Here is a 20,945-nt window from a genome sequence, read left to right as displayed (position 1 = left end):
TTTCTATTTTTTTTTACTTTTTCCAAGCTTTTCTTCTGCCTTTGTCAGAATTGTAAACTTAAATGGTTATTGATAGAATTGTTAATGTGAAAAATGCATTGAGTATTAAAATATGTTTGTAGATCACACTTATCTATGGATGCTGGTTGCAATTAGATCATAGGTTTCTCATGGCAGTTTTTTTAAAAAAAATAACTAAAGGATTTCTCTCTCCTTTCTTTTCTTTCTTTGTTTTTAGATCAGAGACAAAGTTTGACTCCGGTTCAGGTATGTTTAGGTTTACAATATGTTGAATATACTGTTTTCATGCTACTCTCAAAAGAGTAATTTATCAGCTCAAGTACAATCTTAAATTTAAACAGTCTGGAACAGGCCAATCTTGAAAACCATCTCAGGTTTCAGAATGCCTTAAACAGTGCTATTATTGTTAATGGCATCGCTTTTATTCCTTCCATTGGCTCAAGTCTTTTTAATTTTACTCTTTCATGTTAAGATGATTGCAAGGAAACCATGTCAGTTCTGTATTAGGTTTTGAATGATCTGAGGAGGAGGGAAGTGGACTTTGGGAATATTGGTCACTTTAAAAGGATATTTTTCTTCCTGGAGGACAAAGCTGTTTCATGGGCCCGAAGCCTGAGCAGCCAATATGTCAGGAAACAGGTTATTTGTCATCAAATTTTCATGACATGTGCGTGTAGACTTTCATGCCAGACAAGGTGGTAGAGTTCTTTTTAGGTAGTTAAATGTTGATGGCAATTTCTTTCAGATTTATAAGAAATATTGATGCCACAGACTCCAAAAAACATTCAAAAGTTATTTTAACTTCAACCAGGAGGAAATAGAAATTCTGGCAAACTAGCTGGCTTTTTAAAATGGGAGGTAAAAGAAAGTGTTGCTTATTTTTACAGCATCTGCTTTCATGTTTAATGAAGTTAACTTTAAAATGGCTGAAACGTACTTTCTACTGAGATAGGGAGTTTACTTCCCTAGAGCTAGTGTTGTCTGGTACAAGTTGCCTAGATGAGACTTTTTCAGACGTTGCGTCAATGTGTACCAGCAGCCTGCCATCTGTGCGTAGATCCTCCTGATATGTGTGATTGCCATGTTGTCTGAACAGGGGCGGCATGTATTTAGCTTCACTGTGTACAAACTGACCATTCAACATTTTCAGGATTATGAGTTGCACATTCTGCACAGGGTGACAGTGAATATTGAGAACATTGCAGGTAGTGCATGCTCCTGATGCATGTGGTTACCAGATAATATCCCAATACACATGGATATAACTTCTGAAGAAGGACTATAATATCCCAGTATAATGGGATTCAGCATTGCACAGACTTCTTCCAGGCACATTCTATTGCACTCTACATATATTTGTTTGAACTGATAACTTGCATATGGAATGTTTTAGAGACCTTGCATCAAAACAATTTAAATTCTTTCAAAAGTGTTCCAGGTATGTTGTTGGATTCAGAGAGGGGGAATAGAGACTGTTTGTGGGTACAAAATGCATGAATTAAAGAGAAGGCTGTAGGATTTGGGAGAGAGAACTCACACCTGGCCATTCTAGCATTATGGAGAGATTGATTCTTTGACTACAATGATCTACAAACAACAGTTTATGAAAGCAGGTCTTTTTAATGAGAAATGCTGTTGCATATGTCTGTGGAAGAATACCTGGTTTTGTATTCAGTTATTGTCCTCCTCTAGATGGTGTTACACCTGAAATGCCAGATATCGTTGCCTGCCTCTGCAGCTACCTTCCTATGGCCGTTTCCACACGGCCTTATTGTAGTGCAAAACTCATGGATTCTTTCACTATTCTTCCACTAAACCCCATGAATACCTTTAGTATCCTGCAGTTGTGGAGTTCCATTTATTCTGCTTCTTTACGCTTTTTTAGCTGTCCATGGGAACAACAGGAGATGATTAGCAACTATTTGAAACACTTCTTCAGAGACTTCCCACTTAGCCCATCCCCCTTTTTCTTGTCCAGAACAGGGCTTTTTTTCAGCTTGAACGCGGTGGAACGGAGTTCCGGCACCTCTTAAAAATGATTACATGGCTGGTGGCCCCACCCCCTGATCTCCGGACAGAAGAGAGTTTAGATTGCCCTCTGTGCCATGGCGCAGAGGGCAATCTAAACTCCCCTCTGTCTGGAGATCAGGGGGCGGGACCACCAGCCATGTGATCATTTTCGCCAAGGGCAATTTAAACTTTTAAAAACTCGCCCCTTGTTCCAGCTGACCCAATGTGATGTCATTGTGCAGTCCTGGGAGTGTGCGTGCACTTTGCGCATGCACATGTGGTAACAGGGGTGCTACCTCCTGCCAAGAGTTGCCCCCTGTGGTGGCAACCCACTGAGTTCTGCCACCACTTTTCCCAGAAAAAAGTCCTGTACGGAACCCTTGGGAGAGATTCCCCCCCCCACAAGCCTTTGTGGGTTTCAAGTGATGTCCCCCCCCCTTTTTAATGAAAAATGAAAATGGTGCTATTGCGATGTTGCTTTGAACCAACAACCGATCAAATTTTTTTTAAAAAAGGGATTTGCGCAATTTCATTGTCTCAGATAAGGAAGAGGAGCCAGTAGTGAAAATAATGGTTGAAGCCTTGAAAGAGTCCACTTAATTTTGCTCTTCTCAGCTCTCCCCTCTCCTGCCTTTCACAACGCCTCCTCCTCCTCTGCCAAATGCTTTCTTTGTGGCCCGTTAAAAAGGCTCCAAAGCAGCTCGCTGGCCAGGCTGCTGCTCCCGGGAGTGATAAACACTTGGGAAGGTCCCTCTCCACCCCTGCCATGTCATCAGGCAGGGCCTGCCTTTCACAACGCCTCCTCTGCTGCCCAATGCTTTCTTTGTGGCCCTTTGAAAAGGCTCCAAAGCAGCGAGCAAGAGGCAGGGGCTGTGCAGGCATTCTGGCGCTGGCCGAGCCTCCCGTCATGGCACTTCGCTTTTCCCCTCCACGCCCCTCCCTTCCCCCGGCGGGTGAAATGAGGTGGAAGACTGTGAAGGGGCTTGAACGGGCTTGAATGGGCCGGGATGATTGACGAGGCTCAGAATGTTCCTATATTCGAATTTGTGATATGGCGCTAATCTTGTTGAGTTTTTTAAAAAAGCGGCAAAAGCGGGTGGTACAGCCCTGACACCAACTGTGACGCGAACACGTACCACCCACAGTCCCACACTTTCTGATAAGCAGTGTGAACTGCTCCGAGTGTGACAAGGCATGAGGCGGATCTCAGGTAAGCGATTCATTCTGCAAAATGTGCAGTATATTTGGCAGTGTGGATACAGCCCATATTACTCTTATGCATTAGTAACACTGAGACCAGCCTGGGGCTAAACTACAAGAGACGAATTACACAAGGACTCTCACATGAAGGGAGTCGCAAAGCTAACAGGAAGCTGAGTTTCAAAAGACAGATCAGAAGGCTCTGTCAGTTTTACCTCTCTAGAGCCACAAAGGTTGCTCCTCAGAGGGTTTATTTCCTCTTCGCCTCTGAGAAGGGGAGGTGAAACTGAGAGTCTCTATAGTCAAAACATCTTACATGAGATTGCTGAAGTGAAGAGAGATGCAGTGTTAGCCAGGAAACATAGGAGATAGAGCAGAAGGCTTCGTCACTTTCACTTCTCTACAAAAAGCTGGGAGATCTCTCCTTGGAGGGTTTGTTTATTTCTTCTTTGCCTCCTCAGCTGGGAGGTGAAATTAACATAGCCTTCAGAGAGAAGGGGGAAGGGGAAATTCTCTCTCTCTCTCTCTCTCTCTCTCTCTCTCTCTCTCTCTGATGGGAAAATGGCTGGGCGGGGGGAGCCTGAAGTCCCTTTTCCATGTGCATCATAGTCTGGAGCCTAATTGTGCATTGCAGGGATGCCCATTAATTGAAGAGCACCCACAACTCATGTATGATTACATTACTTCTGACATAGGGTACTCAGTCTGTGTACTCAATAATGTGTGAAGAGGTTCTGGTACAGGGTGGGAGGCAGGGCCAGCACCACCACTGAGGCAGTGAGGCGGGTGCTGAGGCGCCGAAGGGGGCGCCGGAGGGGGTGCTGGGGGCGGAGGCACATGCCACGGAGCTGCCGCCACCGCCACCAACACACGCCCCCAGCTGGGCGCAGCAGCCATGGGCCAGGCACAGCAGGTGTCCGGGGCGGCGTGCGGAACCTCCCCAGCCACCCGCCGCGCCTGACTAAGAGCATGAGCAGCCTCCGCGCGCCATCCCAGCCACCTGCCAGCCAATGGGGCCGGCTTGCTGCGTGATGACGTCATCACGCAGTCAGGGGGGTGTGCACGCACACATAGGGGCAGCTGTGGGCGCCAGAAACCCTGACACCGCCCCTGGTGGGAGACATATTCTACACTGTTACTGGCAGCATTGTTCTCATTTCTGGGAGCAGCAATGAAGATACTTCAAGGTAGGCTACTTCCATGTTGCCTGTGGCTTCTCCCAATAGTATGGGAAGAAGTCATGTTGTGTAGCAGCTTTCTCACTGCCAATGTAATTTAACAAGCCAGCTACAGAATACCTTGCAGTTTTAATATGGTTTATGGAATCTGTCAGATCCTGTGAAATGCTATTAAAGAAGATTTGTTTCCCTTTACCTGCACATGATGTCAGTATTGTAGCAGGCGCTGTACATTTTTGGATATGCTATGTTATTTGATCGGGTATCAAAGTCTTGTGCCTCATTTAATTTGTGAAAGATGCTTTTGGGTGAATATAGCTTTTATCTCTTTCATTTCTGCATCCTATTCCAGAATGGACTTTGTCTCCTTTTTGAACAAATGCTGTATTTGTGGAGAGTAAATGTACATTAATAGAGCAATCCTAAGCAGAGTTACTAATGGGCTTAGACTGGAGTAAACTCTGTTTAGGATTACACTGTAAATCCATTTGCAAATCACAAAAACCATCCTTTGAAGAAATGTTCACAGATTTATTTCCCACAATAAAGGCAGAGCTTGGCATGTAGTGAGTTTTGAAAAGCCCAATTTATTAATGTTTAACTATAAAATCTGGAAACATCATATGGAACTGAAATATTGAGGAAGACATTGTCTAAGCAACTGACCGTGAACATTTTAAGTTCAAAGAGAAGCAAAAATGTAAATTAATGCTCAATATTCATCATGCAAATAGTTTTAACATCTGTGCAGAATGCACATTTTTCACACTAATGATGAGAAGTTTACTTATTTTAGTCTAGTAATGGCTAGAAAAAAATGGCTGAAAAATATTCTCCTCTTACTGCAGGCACTTGTATGCGAAGAAACAGTTATGCTTTCTATATTTGCAACCTGAATGCCACAAAATAAAGTATTAAAGTAATAGAATAGCGCTTATACTTCTAACTAAAAAGCGTATTGTAAGAAATTGGATTAATTGGTGTTCCACAAACAGCTGGTTCTAGAAAAAGAAATTCTTCCATGGAAATCCAGGGTCTTGTGGGGAAAATGCTGAATTAGTAGTTGAACAAAGAATGTTTGTTGCCTAACAGGAATTGTATAAATGCACTCTTGTTAAAAGATCTGTGTTTCATATAGGTATATCCATGCATTTTTGATATTATATTACTAAGATTTTACTATTTATTACATTTTCATAACAGTATAACTAAAAAGAACCTCTTGTATCAAATCTTTTCCTGCGACATAGCCTGGCGCTGTGTATGCTCTGTATATGCATGAAGCTGCCTTATACTAAGTCACACCAGTGGTCTATCAAAGTCGGTATTGTCTGTTGTGACTGGCAGCAGCTCCCCAGGGTCAGAAACAGAAGTCTTTCACATCACTTACTGCCTAAGCCCTTTAACTGGAGATGCCCAGGGTTGGATATGGGTCTGGGACCTTCTGCGTGCGAAACAGATGCTCTACAAATGAGCCATGGCTATCTTTATGAATGCACCTTTGTGCAAAGTAGATAAGGGAAAGGTATATGGAGGTGTGATTATAAACAATATAATGTTTTAATAAATTCTTTCTAGCTCTATTGTTGTGTGGTAAAGCGAGAGATCAGCTTCAGCAACCATGGGGAGAGCAGACAAAAAATCGAATAAATGAAATGGTGGCTTTGTAGATCTATCTGCTTCTCATGAAATTAAGACTCTATCTTGCTAACATAACAGTGCCATCCTAAGAAGATTTGCACCCTTTAAAGCTTTTAAAAGCTTCAGTAGATTTAGAAGGGTGTTACTTTGTCTAGGATTACAGATGAGCAACCTTGTTTTTTCAGTAGCAGCAAGATTACATACTCTGGTAGCACCTTACAGGCTAAAATTTATTTCAGCATGAGCTTTCCTGAGTCAGAGCTCATTTCTTCAGATGAGTAGAAGTACACCTTAGTATTTAACCAAGCCTTTGGATATACGTTCTCAAGTCTGACTGAGGAAAGCCCATGCCAAAAAGATTTTTGTTAGCCTTGGAGATGCTGCTGGACTTCTTGCACTGGGAAGAGTCCCTGACAGACTAATTCCTTTGTTTTGTCCTGTGTTGCCCACAGAGATGCCACTCTGTAGAGGCTCCATGGCTGGAAATCTTGCAGTTGTGTGCTGACAAAGGCTTTTTGGTTTTACTTCTTCCACACACAACTCTATTTCTAGAAACGATTAAAATGCAGCATGAAAGAGCAAGTTTCTAATAAATAACTAGCATTTGGAAATTATGTACAGTTCAAGATATGCCACATAGCAGTGATAGCTGGGATTGGGAAAGGGAAAGGGAGTCTTGTGGTGACCCTCAAGTCTGCATGCTTAGCATGCAAGTTTAAGGAGTTTGGACTTGATGGGAAGTTGGATAATAGTAGGAAGGAAAAGATAATAGGGTTTGGTAGAGTTATTAGGAAGGCAGACATATTCCACATCCTTAAACTTGAGAGAGTGAGGCATGAACACATGGAGAAAGGATGTGGTCAGGGCAACATGTGGGATTAGAGTTAGAGAGAAAGTGCATAATATTGTAATGAGAATGATTTGATGAAGGAGAAGAGGTTAGAAAGCAGACTGGAGAAAGGAAGTGAATTTGAAGAGGGCTGGTGGGATTTCTTACCATATCAATATTATTGCAAGGCTTCCAGTTTTTTTAAAAAATGGAGGGACTACATGTAGATATAAAAAAACTGGAATACAACTTGACCCTACTAGTTGAAAACAGCCCCAAAGCCATGTCTTATGATTTGCCAGAGGCTTAACTTGATTTCCTTTTTTTGCAATCTAAGATTCATTTGGCACCCAAACCAGGAGATACGCCAAACTCATGGCAGGCTTTAATACTTGATTCGTTGGCTGTATTTTGTTTAGTAACACATGAGTTGATAAGGGCTGGGAAGTAATATCGTTACAAGCCAGTTTGGTGTAGGAGTTAAGAGCGGCAGGATTCTAATCTGGAGAACTGAGCTTGATTCTTCACTCCTCCGCTTGAAGCCAGCTGGGTGACCTTGAGTTAGTCACAGCTCTTCCAGAGCTCTCTCAGACCCACCCACCTCACAGGGTGATTGTTGGGAGGATAATAACAACACACTTTGTGAAACGCTCAGAGTGGGCATTAAGTGGTCCTGAAGGGCAGCATATAAATCAAATGTCATTGTTGTTGTTACAAGTAGGGTTGCCATATTGCTCAATTGCTGGGATTTTACTAGGAACTTGGACATGCCAACAGGTGCCCATTTGGCCAGTTAGCTGCCCTAATTCAGCTTTTGTTTAAAGAAACAAGACTCAGCCATCCAGACTGAGCCATAGAAGGCAAAATGAGAACATACTTTTCAGCTTAATTTATGTAGTGAAAACAGGCCTGTTATGTCTTCCCACCTAGTCAATGATAGAAGTAATCAGAAGAACAACAGTTAGATCTGTTTGTGTTTCATGTATCTTAATCTTTCACTGCATTCTAAAAATAATTGTAAAGATAGGTATCTCAAGCTATTTTATTAGGGCTACTGGACCTCTGCTAGTAACTTCCTGGACCATTGTGGGGGGCGGGGAGCTTACAAGGGGGAGTGACATGTAATGCCATGATGTCACTTTGGGGTGAATATTAGGAAGTGATGTCATGATATCAGCAATGTTCTATATATCCCGTCTAATAAAACCCACAGAGATTGGCGTAATTCGTATAGCATTGCATATCAGAAATGATGTTGCCTTGACAGCATCTTCCCTGGGCTGATTCCAGACGGCCCTCCCCATCCCGAAACGTCACGCGAGTTTCCAGACGGCCCTCCCCATCCCGAAACGTCGTGCGACGTCGCATAAAACTCGCGCGAGAAAACGCGATATTTTGCGTTTTCCGCGCGACAACATGCGACGTTTCGGGATGGGGAGGGCCGTCTGGAATCGGCCCTGGTTTTCTCTCACTGCAAGACAAGGGAGAGGAGGGGGACAGTGTCCCTGTGCCTTATGAATTTCCAAATTATTTAAAAAAACAGTCTTGAGATCATCCATCAAGCTTCAATGGCAGAATGGGGATTTGAACCTAGGTCTTCCAGATTCTAGTTCAACACTCTAATCACTATACTACACTAGTTCTTTTTTGTGGATTAGACTCATTTTCATCAGATGCATGATATTTTATCCTCAGTTGGCACATTTTTATATGTAAATATTTCATGAGATATTTATAGGTACAGACAATAAAAAAATGGTTGGGATCCAGCTGTTTCCCCCTCTCAATCTCACCAAGTTACTAAAGCCTCTGTTGCAAATGGCTTTTGTCCGGTCAGGTCTCGTCATGATCCCCAGGATCGTCTTTTTCATAATCAAATAGGATCTCTTTTTTCTCATTGTAAAGCTGGTTTGATCCTCCAACCCACTATCTCAGCCAGTATCTCAGCCAGTATCATCTCTGTGAATGTTCTGCTGTTTTAGGTTCCCATAGATTTTAAGTTCTGCTAATGTTGATGTATGATATTGTCCCCAAATCTGAGTAATCAAGAAGAACATAAATGGAAGAGATAGTTAATAGCCAATTTTTTTTGGTTACTAGAACTACAAATTTTGTTCTGGCATGCAGATGAGAATCTATTGAAATACTACATGGTCTGAGCTGATAATTGTTTTTGAGGTTCCTAGTCCTTTCATGTATACATTTTGGATCTTCAAGGCTATTTGATTCTTGCAAGGTTTTTGAGGACTTTCCATTACTTCTTTTCCTTGGTGGTATAGAGGGCCTTCTCTATGAAACAGCTTGCCATGATGCTTCCCTTTGTTCCCTGTAGAGATATATAGTCTTTACACTGTCACTTCAATAGTTTTATAGAAAGGATCATATTGAGTACACCTGGAGGTTTAGACAATTATAGCAGGAGCATGTGCAAAGCTTTTGGCAGGCTTAAGCTTTTCACAAGAGGGCTGGGAGAAGAAACACTGTTTTAAACAGATACAGAAGTTTGTGCTTAAGAAATGCAGTCCTTACCCAGAGTGGACAAAGTGAATAGCAGAACCAAAAGCTGGGAAGGAACAAAGAAGGCTTAAAAGATGAGTGGTAATGATGAGCCTTATAAACAAAGAGGAAAGTGTACAAATTGGTATAGGTGGCTAATATTATTTTCAATAGAGGTGTACAAAACAAAACAAAATGCACCAGAAATACACCTGGAAATCACTGTTTTGTTTAGTTAAAACAGTTTCTAGAATAGTGAACAAATCCAGAAAACCAAATTGTAATGACATCCTTCGACCAAAAAGTTTGTGTGTTTTGTTTTGATTCTTACCTTGCAGTGGTGGCAGCAGCAGGTAGGCGCTGGGCCCACATGACAGCATCTTGTTTTCCTTAATAGCATTCACCAATCGGATCCCGAGGGAAGAGAGGACTTATGTTATTCATTAACTGTTGAAGGGGGAATGTGTACAATGCGCATGAGTGCAACTTTTTTCCCCGCCGCTACCCAGGCAATGGCATTGTCTCCCTGTCACTCAGGTCCTTGCAAGGGGAGACTCCCTACTCGCCTGTTGGCTTTGGAAACATTTGGAAGGGGAATGTGCAGACTTCAATTATAAGCTGCAATTCTAAAGATACTTCCCTAGGAGCAGTCCCTGTTGAATAACATGGGACTTGCTTCTGAGTAGACCTATTTAGGATTGCTTCTCCCTCCATCCAGCATCTGCCAGAAAGTTATCTAAAAATTCTCCTCATTAAGTTTAAGACAAGCTCTCTGTAAGTCATTAACCTACTCTGCCCCTTCAAAAACAATCCTACCCGCTCATAGCAAAAGGAAAACTTATGGAAAAAACACAGGTCTGCTTAGGTGAAGGGAGGGAATTCAGACAATCATGCTGAGGCAGCCTGCCTGCTTGCACTTGGGTGATGGAGATTGATGATGATTAATGCAAGAATACCCCATTTTGCAGCAGAACACTGTATGTCAAAAAGAAGGATTTGCCCCTCATCATGGGAACAAAACTGCAAAGCACAAGGAAATGTGGCACCAACAGGCAGCAGCAGGATGCAAAGTTAATAATTTATTGGCACTACAGAAAAGAAAAAAGTTAACATGAAGCAGGATTGTTTTTAATGCTACTGCTGCCCAGCTACCCCTTTGCCAGCCAGTTTCCCATAGTATGCACCCACCAACACTCACCTTCTTCAGAGTCCGTTGTAGTGTGTGTGTAGTGTAGTGTGTAGTGTAACTGAGGAAAAACTCAGGATTGTTGGTTTATAGAGAGACTGTGTTCTGTGCAATTTTGGTGCCATAAAGTGCAAAAACAGCTGTCCCAAAGAGCCTGGAAGCCCTCATTGTAAAGAACAGGGGGGAAGCTAATGATAACAAAAAAAATGGATTAGACCCTAGTTAGAGCTGAGCCTGCAATGCTCCATCAATAATAGTACATCGTTCATTTGGAAACCCCAGATTTAAAACTGAAGTGGAATTTTTTCAGTGCACACCCCTAGTTTTCAAGATATCTTCCCTAATTTCCAAGCAGTATGATTTATGGTTGCTTTGCTTCTGTAACAGAATGAGTAGAGTTACCTTCTAGTATAGGGGGAAATGAATCCATTTACTCATAATTTCAGAACAATGTTACAAATGTACTAAGTATAACTTTTGTAGGTTATATGTAGACTTCACTTCTGGAATAATAAACTGAAATAATGTATAACTGTGTCTTGCAATGCAACAAATTATTTTACACTTCATTAGGCCTATTTTTCTTAACTGGATACAAGTAATGATTGTAAAGGGTTTTTTAAAAATCTCAGATGAAGTGAAATACAGTATATTCTTAGTGCTTACATGCCACATGCCTTACCTATTTTTAAATGGTGACATTTTAAATAATGTATATGGCAGAAGTTGGTGCTTCCAGAGGTGACTCTAACTTATGCTATGACTTCTGAATAATTATTCCCCTAGTGAAACCTGAAACTGAGGAACTACCATGCAGGCCCTGGTGTTAGTCCCTATGAGCTGCCTGTTGTAATCTACGCTTTCTTGTGTATGTGAGGGTAATGGCAGCATGTTGTATGTGCAAAGTACTCTTTAAACAAAGTTCTCTTCACTGAAATGAGATGAGAACAGCATGGCGAAGCTCCATGCCGCACAGCATGGTGATGTGTTCCTAGAGAGGGTCTTATATACACTTTGCAGTGTGTGTGATTATCTGTAGAGATAGTCTGAATCCTATCCTCCACTGAAACAGCATGGGAAGATGTGAGCATGTGTGAATGTCATATCCTTAGATACCATCTGTTAGCCTAGTTGAATTCATTGACTTTCCTCATTCTTATGTCAAAACAAATTTCTGAGTTTTTAGCCCTTTGCAGATGTTATGTTCACATGAACTGGGAGTCCACCAACTGTGTTTATAGGGAACATGTGGTCCCAGCAATGCACTCAGTACATGTGGTTGCCATGTTGTGTGAACTGGGAAATGTAAGGATAAACGGATGATAAATAGCAATGTCTGTCAAGTAAATGATGAGAAAAAACATCCCACAGAAACCTCAAGCTTCTTAGGGAGAAAACTTCATGTGACAGACACACAGGTGAATCCTTTGTTTCCCTTCCCACCCTTGCGGCACCTATTATTTTATAGGGATTTGGCCCAAGATGTGATTCTGCACAGACTTCTAGTGATATCTTCAAAGTGCTACTCCTTTTATGGTGAAAAGTCTCCTTCAATGAACGTCAGAAGCAAAGATGTAGCTGTTGATTAGAGGAATCTTGACGATAACTGCAGGGAATTAAACAGCCTTCTCCCAGCTGCTGTTCTTCATAACATTTCTGACAGTTACTATACATCACACATTCTCATGTCTGTATAATCTAAACATTACTGTTTTAAGAGGAGTCTAGAACTGGACCAAAAATGCAACAGTGCAGACAATCAGAGGAAGCCAAATTACAGATTAACACCTCTGTCCTACAAATATTTGTTTACAAGTAAGCAATTTGTATAGATTTCAGTGGAACCTACACCAAGTAAATGCTTTCAGGTTTGTGATTTAACATGATACATTCTATGTCCTTAGTACACCCTGGTCTAGTTTTTATAGCCATGGAAACTTGTGTTTGGGCTGTATCACTTCAGACTAAGGATGAGGTTCATATTATTATTATTTACGAAAGAAAATATAAGAAATATTCCATATATGTAGAATCCCAGGCCCTGGCCTGAAGTGCCTTCCTTTGGCATCAACAGAAAGGGGTGGGAATTGAGCATTTTCTTTCACCTTCTCTCCTCCTTCTCTACTCTCTCCTGAGCTGGGAGCCAGAGCTGGTCTGTCCTCACAAGTGTTTTGAAGGCTCTACCCAGGCCTGGGGCAGGCCTAGTAGTAGGGTTGCCATCCCCCCGCCCCGGGGCGGGGGATCCCCTGATCCCACCCTTTCCCCCCACACCCACTCACCTGGGTGGCGGGGGGTGCAATCCCTGGGCCACCCCTCCCTGGGGGGCATGGTGTGCCCCCACTGGGGGGCGTGCTCCCACGCCATGAAAGTGGGCAGCGGTGGCAGCAGCAGAGAGTGAGCAGGCGGTGGTGGCAAGAGCAGGCCGCTCTCACTGCCATGGCTGCTGCAACCCGCTCCCTCACTGCGGCCGCCACCACCACCGCCCTGCTGCCCCTGTGCAGCCTGCGCCAGCAGGATGGGGTGTGGCGGTGGTGAGCTGCAGTGGCCATGGCCTGCTCTCTCACCATGGCCACCGCTGCCCCTGTGCAGCCCGCGCCGGCAGGGACAAGGGGTGTGGCAGCGACAAGAGAGCGAGCTGCCTGCTCTCTCAGTCCCTTCCTAGTGTGCATGACATTGTCACGCAGGGCGCCCTTTGACCCTGCGTGATGTCACTCCCAGAAGTGATGTCATCATGCACACCAGGAATCCACACAGACAGACCCTCTGGAGCAGCCACAGGGTAAGAGTCAGCGTCCCATTCTCCCGCCAGGAGACTTGAGGGATCTGGCAACCCTACCTAGTAGGCAAACCGAAAAAGGGGGGGAGGAGCTTCCTCTGCGGAACTACTCAAAGGGGAAGGAAAAGGAAGCGTGCCACACAATAAGGGGATAACTAAATTCTCTAAGGAGACTCTATAAATTTAATAATTCAACAAGTGAATTATACCCTATGTAGTAAATATCCACTAAAAGTGCTAAATCAAATTAAAGTGAGAGAGTAAAGTCCCAGGGATTATATAATCAAAGTTCAGACGGCTGTATGTTGACCACGACGTCGTGTAGTCACAAGGGGAAGCACCCGTAGCAGCGGCAACGAGCAGTACCGGTCCAATCCCAATTTGGGATCATGATGCTGATCCCATGATGCTGAATGACCTTGCTGTTTGTGAAAAGCCACCCCGACGGTGTTGTATTTTGTATCAGATGTTGGAAGTGTAAATTAATGTGGGCCTGACGAAAGAGTACCTCTGAAACGAGCAAATTGGGATTGGACCGGTACTGCTTGTTGCCGCTGCTACGGGTGCTTCCTCTCGTGACTACGCGACGTCGTGGTCAACATACAGCCGTCTGAACTTTGATAATATAATCCCTGGGACTGTACTCTCTCACTTTAATTTGATTTAGCACTTTTAGTGGATATTTACTACATAGGGTATAACTCACTTGTTGAATTATTAAATTTATACAGTCTCCTTAGAGAATTCAGTTAACCCTACCTAGTAGTCTTTCTCTACTAGAAGCCCTGGATCATGGCCAAACATGAGGGGCCAATAGGACCTTCTGAGCAATTTCTGCCCCATCACTCCCCTTCCCTGCCCCTAGGGTGGAGCTTCCCAATGCCAGTTGTCAGACATATGGCTGTCAAAGCCCAGCTGTCAGTGGCTTCCTGACTCTTGTAGGGCCAGCCACCATTGACGAGCTGTCTGTTGTGAGGATCTTTACAAGGTGCATCTGTGATCCCATCTAACTAGTAAATACTGTGCTTGACAACGTAGGGAGGCTGAGAAGGAGAGGGGACCTAGTGTTATATCCACCACACCCTGATAAAACAGAAATTATAGAAAGATGTACAAACCTAGTATTGGCCCTGACATTAGTTTTCCATGTGCAAGAATTTTTAAAATAAAGAAATATACGGTCATGTGAGCTTTCACCTGAAGATTAAAGTGATATATGTTAGACTCAATTTACCTTCTTGTGATAGCTAAGTCATACTTACAAGCAAATCCATTGATGGGACTTATTTCAGAGTGAATGTAATAGGATCAAGTAGACAAGTAATCTGAGTTTAGTGTTTATTTCCCCATCTATTATTTTTGTTATTTATGAATAATAATTATTTTCATGTCTCAAAGAACCTAGGTGCTTTCCTCATTTTATAAAATATCCCTTCTGTGAAAGTTAAACCCACCCACCTCACAGGGTGATTGTTGTTGTGGGGATAATAACATACTTTGTAAACTGTTTTGAGTGGGTGTTAAGTCATCCTGAAGGGCAGTATATAAATAAAATGTTGTTGTTGTTGTTGTTGTTGTTATTATTATTTATTAACTTCTGAAGTGCAGAGACTTCCTTTTACTGTAGTACGATTTGATATTTAAAAACTGCATGCTAAAAAAAGTGTTCTAAAATACATACTTTTCATTTAAAAATTGCTAATCATGTAATGTGAAGTAATAAATACTTCCTAGAAAGCATACTGGTGGAAAGCACGTCTCCATCCATACTGTCAGCAATTAGAGTCAAATGCCCCCTTTAAGTATCACATTTATTGATTTCATAAGCAAATACTCTGTTGTGCTCTGTCAGTTTCGGGCTCAATCAGTGTCCGATTTTTATTGCACTGGGAAATTTTTATCTCTGAGAGCGGGACCACAAGTGACGCCTGACACAGGTTGGACACTAGTCAGCTTCCCTCAAGTTTTGATGGGAAATGTAGGCATCCTGGTCTTGCAGCTTGACTCTCTGACTGTTGTCCAATGGACTTTTCAACTGTCACTTGTCCAACATTCCGCCAAGCTGCCTACATTTCCCATCAAAACTTGAGGGAAGCTGGCAAGTGTCCAACCTGTGTCAGGCGTCACTTGTGGTCCCGCTCTGAGTATCTTCCAATGGTTATGATTTTATTACCAGGGTCTGTTACCTGTAACAAAGGCTGAATCCACACACCCGCGGAGCGTCCCGGTGTTGCGCTAAATGTTCGCTAAACACCCGGAAGTGTAGCGTCTTTCTAGCGCGATTCTAGCAAATCGCGCTAGAAAGACGCTACACTTCCGGGTGTTTAGCGAACATTTAGCGCAACACCGGGACACTCCGCGGGTGTGTGGATTCAGCCAGATGACTCTGGGTAACCTACATGCCTGTCACTTGCAGAACCACTTTGTGTTTGCATATGTAAAGAGAAGTATTCAGCCTGATGTTTGCACAATGTAGACATGCCAATTTAGCTGTGCAGCAAAACACCAACTGTACATCCCTGTCAAAGGATGTCAAAGACATTCCAGAACAGTTACAAGTTTTCCAACTGGAAGTGTGGGTCTGGTTTTGAAATGATGAATAGGGTGCCAATCAGCTTTGTAGTTTTTCATATATTCCCTTTTGTATCTACTGTTGGTCTTTTGCTGCACAGCTGTGCTGGCATAGCTACATAGCTTAAATGTCTTGAAGAACACTTTTTTTGTGGTGGGAACACACAACATAGTTCTGCAACTCTTTCTACACACACATACACACACACCCTCTAAAGCAATAACTTCCTCTAAAAAGAGTAAAGGCAAATTAAAATTTGTTCAAGTTGTTCTGATTTCCTGTCGTGCTTTAAATACTTTCTTCCCTACACTAAATGCATCAACCTTCTTTCCTGGCAACAATAGCTCATTAGATTAGTTGAGTATTCACAGGGATTTTCATCTTCTGAGTCATACAACTCTTTTATTCCCTGAAGAATTTCCTGCGTTTAACTGGAATTTTATGTCTCTGTAGTTTTAGCTGGGATTGTTGGTTGAAGCAGTTACTTTCTTAAACGACTCTATTCCCGATGTTTTCATATAATACCTGGGCAGCCAGGTCACAGATTGACTCCTTCTGCTCAAGAAAATGGATCCCTTTTTGTGTCTGTCCCATTGTAATTTTATTTAGATTTTCTCTTAATCTTTTTTCAAACCCATCTTGATGGGTGCCTTGGAGTTTTCTGAGTACCCAAATGCATCTCTTTTAGTCTGATTCCACGAACATGTCACTGTCGCTTATGGGTTGTATGTGGCTTCTACATTTGCCCTGACAGGGTTTCATCATTTGCTTGTAGAAAAACGAAAAAGATGGGCAGCCCAATCCTAAGAAGGGCAGAGGAAGTGAACAGGAACCGAACTAAGGCTTGCGACCGCGCATCTAGCCCGTACGCCCGCGTAAGTGGCCCTCCGCCCACGCTGGGACGCGGTGCTGGCCCACCGGCGGGCCAGCACTGGTGCAAGCCACAGGCGCCCGGGCGGTGGCGCAGGAGTGGCGTAGAGCCCTACGCCGACGCAGGGGGGGGCGGGGAGCAAGGCGGGGTCGGAGTTAGTCCGCTCCCTAAGCTCCTCCAGAAGCGGGAACGCCCACAGCGGCGCAAAAAAGCTACGCCACGGAAAAAGAAGGCGTAGCCCATAGGCATCCATGGAACGGCGAAAAATCAGCCCCCTCTCTGAGCGCCCCGCCCCGCCCCTATGGCCCGAAGGAGCATAGGATGAGAACTATCCCGGGGACCAATCAGCGTGCGCGCCCGGCGTGGACGAGCCCCCCTCTCTGCACCCAATCACCTGCGACCGCGCCCTACAAAACATCCGGCCAGCGCCGCCCAAACCCCCAGGTAAGTGAGCACTCGGCCGGAGGCTCTGCCCGTCTGCTGAGTGGCATTGCCCCTTTGAAAACCGAAACGGGCTGAGGGCATTCACGTTGGCAGGCGCAGAATGCACTCGGGGGACTTTGCGAAAAACCGGGGGAACTTCACATAAAGGGGAAGAGGTGCAAATGTCTGCCTAACTCTCTTTCTACCGTGATAGAAAGAATGACTCAACAGCTAACTGGACTCATGCATGCTAGTTGCTTCTAACTAAGCACAAACAAACTAACCCTTCCGTGGCAGAAGGGAATGACACTTTGCAAATTAACCGCATGCTCTCCCGTTTCCTTGCAGGTGCCCTGACTCTTGCGCTCCCACCTGGTGATGACCGACAGAGCGCTGACAGGTAAGGAGGAGGTGGGGGGGCATTCCGCAGATTAGTGCAAACCGCCCATTCACCTGAACCCACCCGCTCACTTGCCGCTTTGGGTGAGGCCCAGCAGGGGTGGGGGGCAACCATGGCCGCCCCTGGCTGCCTCAGAGGCAGGCGCCTCGAAAACCACATGTGGCCAGGTGTTTGTTGTGACCAGCTCATTCTCTCCCTTAAAGGTAAAGGCTTGCCAAGGCCGAGTGCATCCTCACCAGACCGTCATGCATCAGCTGCTGCCCTCGACCATGTGCAACCCCCCCCCCCGGATGGCGGAGTGTGGGGCTTGCCTTGCCAGTGGAACGAGGCAAAGCCCACACGTGTCTTTTTCCCCCACAGGCACGTCCAGGGCATGGCTGCTCCCCCGCGCCCCGCCCTCCCCAAACATCTCTGACGGACGGTTGGCTGCAGCCCAGGAAGCACCGTCGCGCCGCGGCCTGCATCCCAGCCCCGCCCCTCCGAGCGGGAAGGAGGGCTGTGTGGAATGCTCCGGCTCCCTCGCCAGCCTAAACGCAAGCCCGCTCTTTCCAGTGCAATAAAACGAGATGTACAACAACTGTTTTCTGTGTCTGCGAGTCTGACTTCGTCCTCCGCCCCTCCCCCAACACTCCCGTCACATCTCCCCACCTGCACATTGCCACAAATGTATCCGACACACCCCGTCTTGCCTCCCCGCCCCCTCCCTCCCTCCTCCTCCCCCCCCTCCTCCTCTGTATTTGACCAGTGTCTGTACCACCCATCTGCCGAAGAGAACTTGATTCTCAGAAGCCTATGCCACAATAAAATTGGATAGTTGTAAAGGTGCTACGGGACCCTTTTTGAATTCGCTACCACAGGCTAACACGGCTAACCCCCCTGCATCTATGGCCAGGTAGAGGGTTGGGGCGGGGCATGTGAGCGGGGAGGGGGATCAATCCCCGGTGGGGAGAGTAGCTGGCACCCGATAAGCCAGGGAGAGGGTGGTGCGAGCTGCCGCTGCAAGGGGGCGGGAGATGGCAGGGCAAACGGTCCGCTCGCTGGAACCCTAGCCCCCACCAATGGAGAATCCAGGGTGGTGGCAGGCGGATGCCATATCCCGGGCAGGAGGTCTCGCGCGCCTGGGGAGGGTTGCCCCCATCGCAGCCGCAGCCCCAGCAACACAGTCCCATGAGCGGCTGCCTCCCAGAGTGGGTCCAGCCCCTCGGGCGTCTGCAGCAGCCCCATTGGTCATTCCAACACCTTCCACCCCAGGGCGTCCTGCCTCGCATCCAATCCCGTGGAGCAGTTGCCAGCCTCCCACGCCAACAGGCCATGGTTGTTGGGAGGGGTGGGGTGTGTCCGAGGCTGCGCGTGGCTCCGCCCTGGCTCGGCGCCGTCTCCTGCGTTCAGCAATTGTGGCCGCTCGCGTTGCCCTGCCGGGGGGGGAACCACTCCGAGGCTGCCAGCCCCGCCAATCCTGCAGGGAAGGCCACTGGCCCCGCCCACAGGGGCAGTGGAAGAGCGCATCAGCTGCGCAAAGTGGCTAAAATGCGGGAGCCCGAGGCCCCCCGGCTGGCTGCCACAGCGTGCCCCTTCCCCGGCCGGGCCATGCAGGCTGGGTGGCCACCCCAGGCCCCGGGAGGGCCCCCCGATGGCAGGTTGCGTGACTGCCCCAGCTCAGGGCGGCATGCCAGGCAGGGCAGGTGCGTTAGGGCAATATGGAAGACATGCCAGAGCGGCCCCTGGCCAGTCCTTGTGCATCCTAAGCCCCCCCCCCCCTTGGAAGGGATGCGCTGTCACCGCGGGCCTGGTCATGTGCTCATGGTGCCAGGGCAGGATATGGCTGGCAGTTCACCAAAGTATCGCAGGCAGACACGGGTCCATGTGTAGATGAGCTTTATTCCCAGTCCCACGGCGCAACGTACAGCCAGGCCCAAGGGTTCGCGTCCCGCAAGGATGCACCTGAGCAGCACAGCATCCCCGCAAGGGAAGAGGGCCCTGGGGCCATAGGAAGCCAACCACCGCAGCCCCCTCCCCTCCAACCCACAGGTCTGAGACGGGGGGGCCTGTGCTGAACCTATCCATGAACTATGCAGCTGCCAGACAGAAGATAGGGAATTGTTACATCTCAGACCCTCCAAGGTCATGCCGGCGGGCGGTGTAGTTCGGTGGGCAGCACAGAAACACTATACCCACAGCGGTCCCGGCTGCATGGAGGGCGACGGGTGGCGGGAGCAGTGGGCGGCCAGGCTCGGGGCCAGCTCATTGCCAAGGCAGCCGGGAATGACCTCCTGGCAGATGAGGGTGCGATGACTGCGCGGCCAGTTTACCTGGAGGAGCTCTTCCCTGGCCGTGCGGAGGAGGCCCACCTCATACGAGCGTGGCTAGACACGGCGCTGTGCGAGGTGGAGCATGACCTCCTGGAAGAGGAGGTGGCTGCGGGCCCCGCGCGCAGTAAGTCGGGGTCCTCGGCGCCATCCAGGGGGCCTCCTCCGCTGCCACAGAGGGCAGGCCGTAAGGGCCCGGAGGCGTCCCAGCCACTTCCGTCGAGGCGCAGGTTGCAGGTGCTTGCAGCAGATGCCGGGCTGCCACCAACGGGTGCCCCCTCTCCCTCTCTCCCCCCTCTGCAGGGACCATCAATGACAGGTGGATGGCTGCCATGGACCGGGTTCACGGGGCATTCCAGCAGGCGCGGGCAGCGGCACCATGTGAGTCTCGCCAACAGGAGGGGCACGGGCATGTGGGGTGGGGCGGCCTGTGGCCGCGACGACAACCCCAGAGCCCACTGGGGCCCTGACGCTCCCATCCCCCACCTCTTGCCCCCACAGCGGCGCCCGCCCGGAGCCCCTCGCCAGATGGGGAGGAACTTGGGAGGGGCTTCACCGCCTGGTCTCCACCCCGCTACCCGCCACCCGCTGAAGACCCAGAGGGTGACCCAGTGGAGGGGCCTGGCAGGAAGCGGCCGAAGCTGGAGCCCGTCCCCGCAGACGGCCGGGCAGCTGCCGATATGCCATCCCAGGCACAGGCATCTTGGACCCCAGCCGGGCCCCTGCTCTGTAACGGGGATGCCGTGGCGGGGCCGCTGGCCTCCCCCTGCTCCGACGCGCTACCTAGCCCTCACCCTCCTGGCTGCTGAGGCCGGGGTTCTGGGTTGGCAAGCTGCTCTCTGGGCGCCTGATGCTGCCCTGGAATCGATTGGGAATAAAGCCAAGTTCGTTAACCGCTTTTCCCGTGCAGCCCGTCCATGGGGGGCGGTGGCTGCTGGCCGGGGCGGCTTTCCCATGCTCTCTACATGCAGGGGTTGAGGGAGCGGGGACTCGGAGGGGCCGCCTGGGACACCATAGGGGCGTAAAGGGCGAGTGT

The 20,945-nt window shown here is 47.2% G+C and overlaps 1 protein-coding gene across 5 annotated transcripts in view; it reads left to right on the top strand.

Annotated features, from left to right (window-relative positions):
• The window catches only part of MSRB3 (methionine sulfoxide reductase B3), a 97,401-nt gene that overhangs the window by 52,186 nt on the left and 24,270 nt on the right, over positions 1 to 20,945 (top strand). For all 5 annotated transcript variants that reach the window (XM_054988826.1, XM_054988823.1, XM_054988822.1 and 2 more), the window contains one exon: positions 239 to 267. In XM_054988826.1, the coding sequence (XP_054844801.1) occupies positions 239 to 267 (29 nt within the window). The remainder of the gene's footprint in view (positions 1 to 238; positions 268 to 20,945) is intronic.

Source organism: Eublepharis macularius, chromosome 9, assembly GCF_028583425.1.
Source record: "Eublepharis macularius isolate TG4126 chromosome 9, MPM_Emac_v1.0, whole genome shotgun sequence".
NCBI classification, from domain to species: domain Eukaryota; kingdom Metazoa; phylum Chordata; class Lepidosauria; order Squamata; family Eublepharidae; genus Eublepharis; species Eublepharis macularius.
Note: the sequence above shows the minus strand (reverse complement) of the source record. Positions and strands in the feature narration are given on the sequence as shown.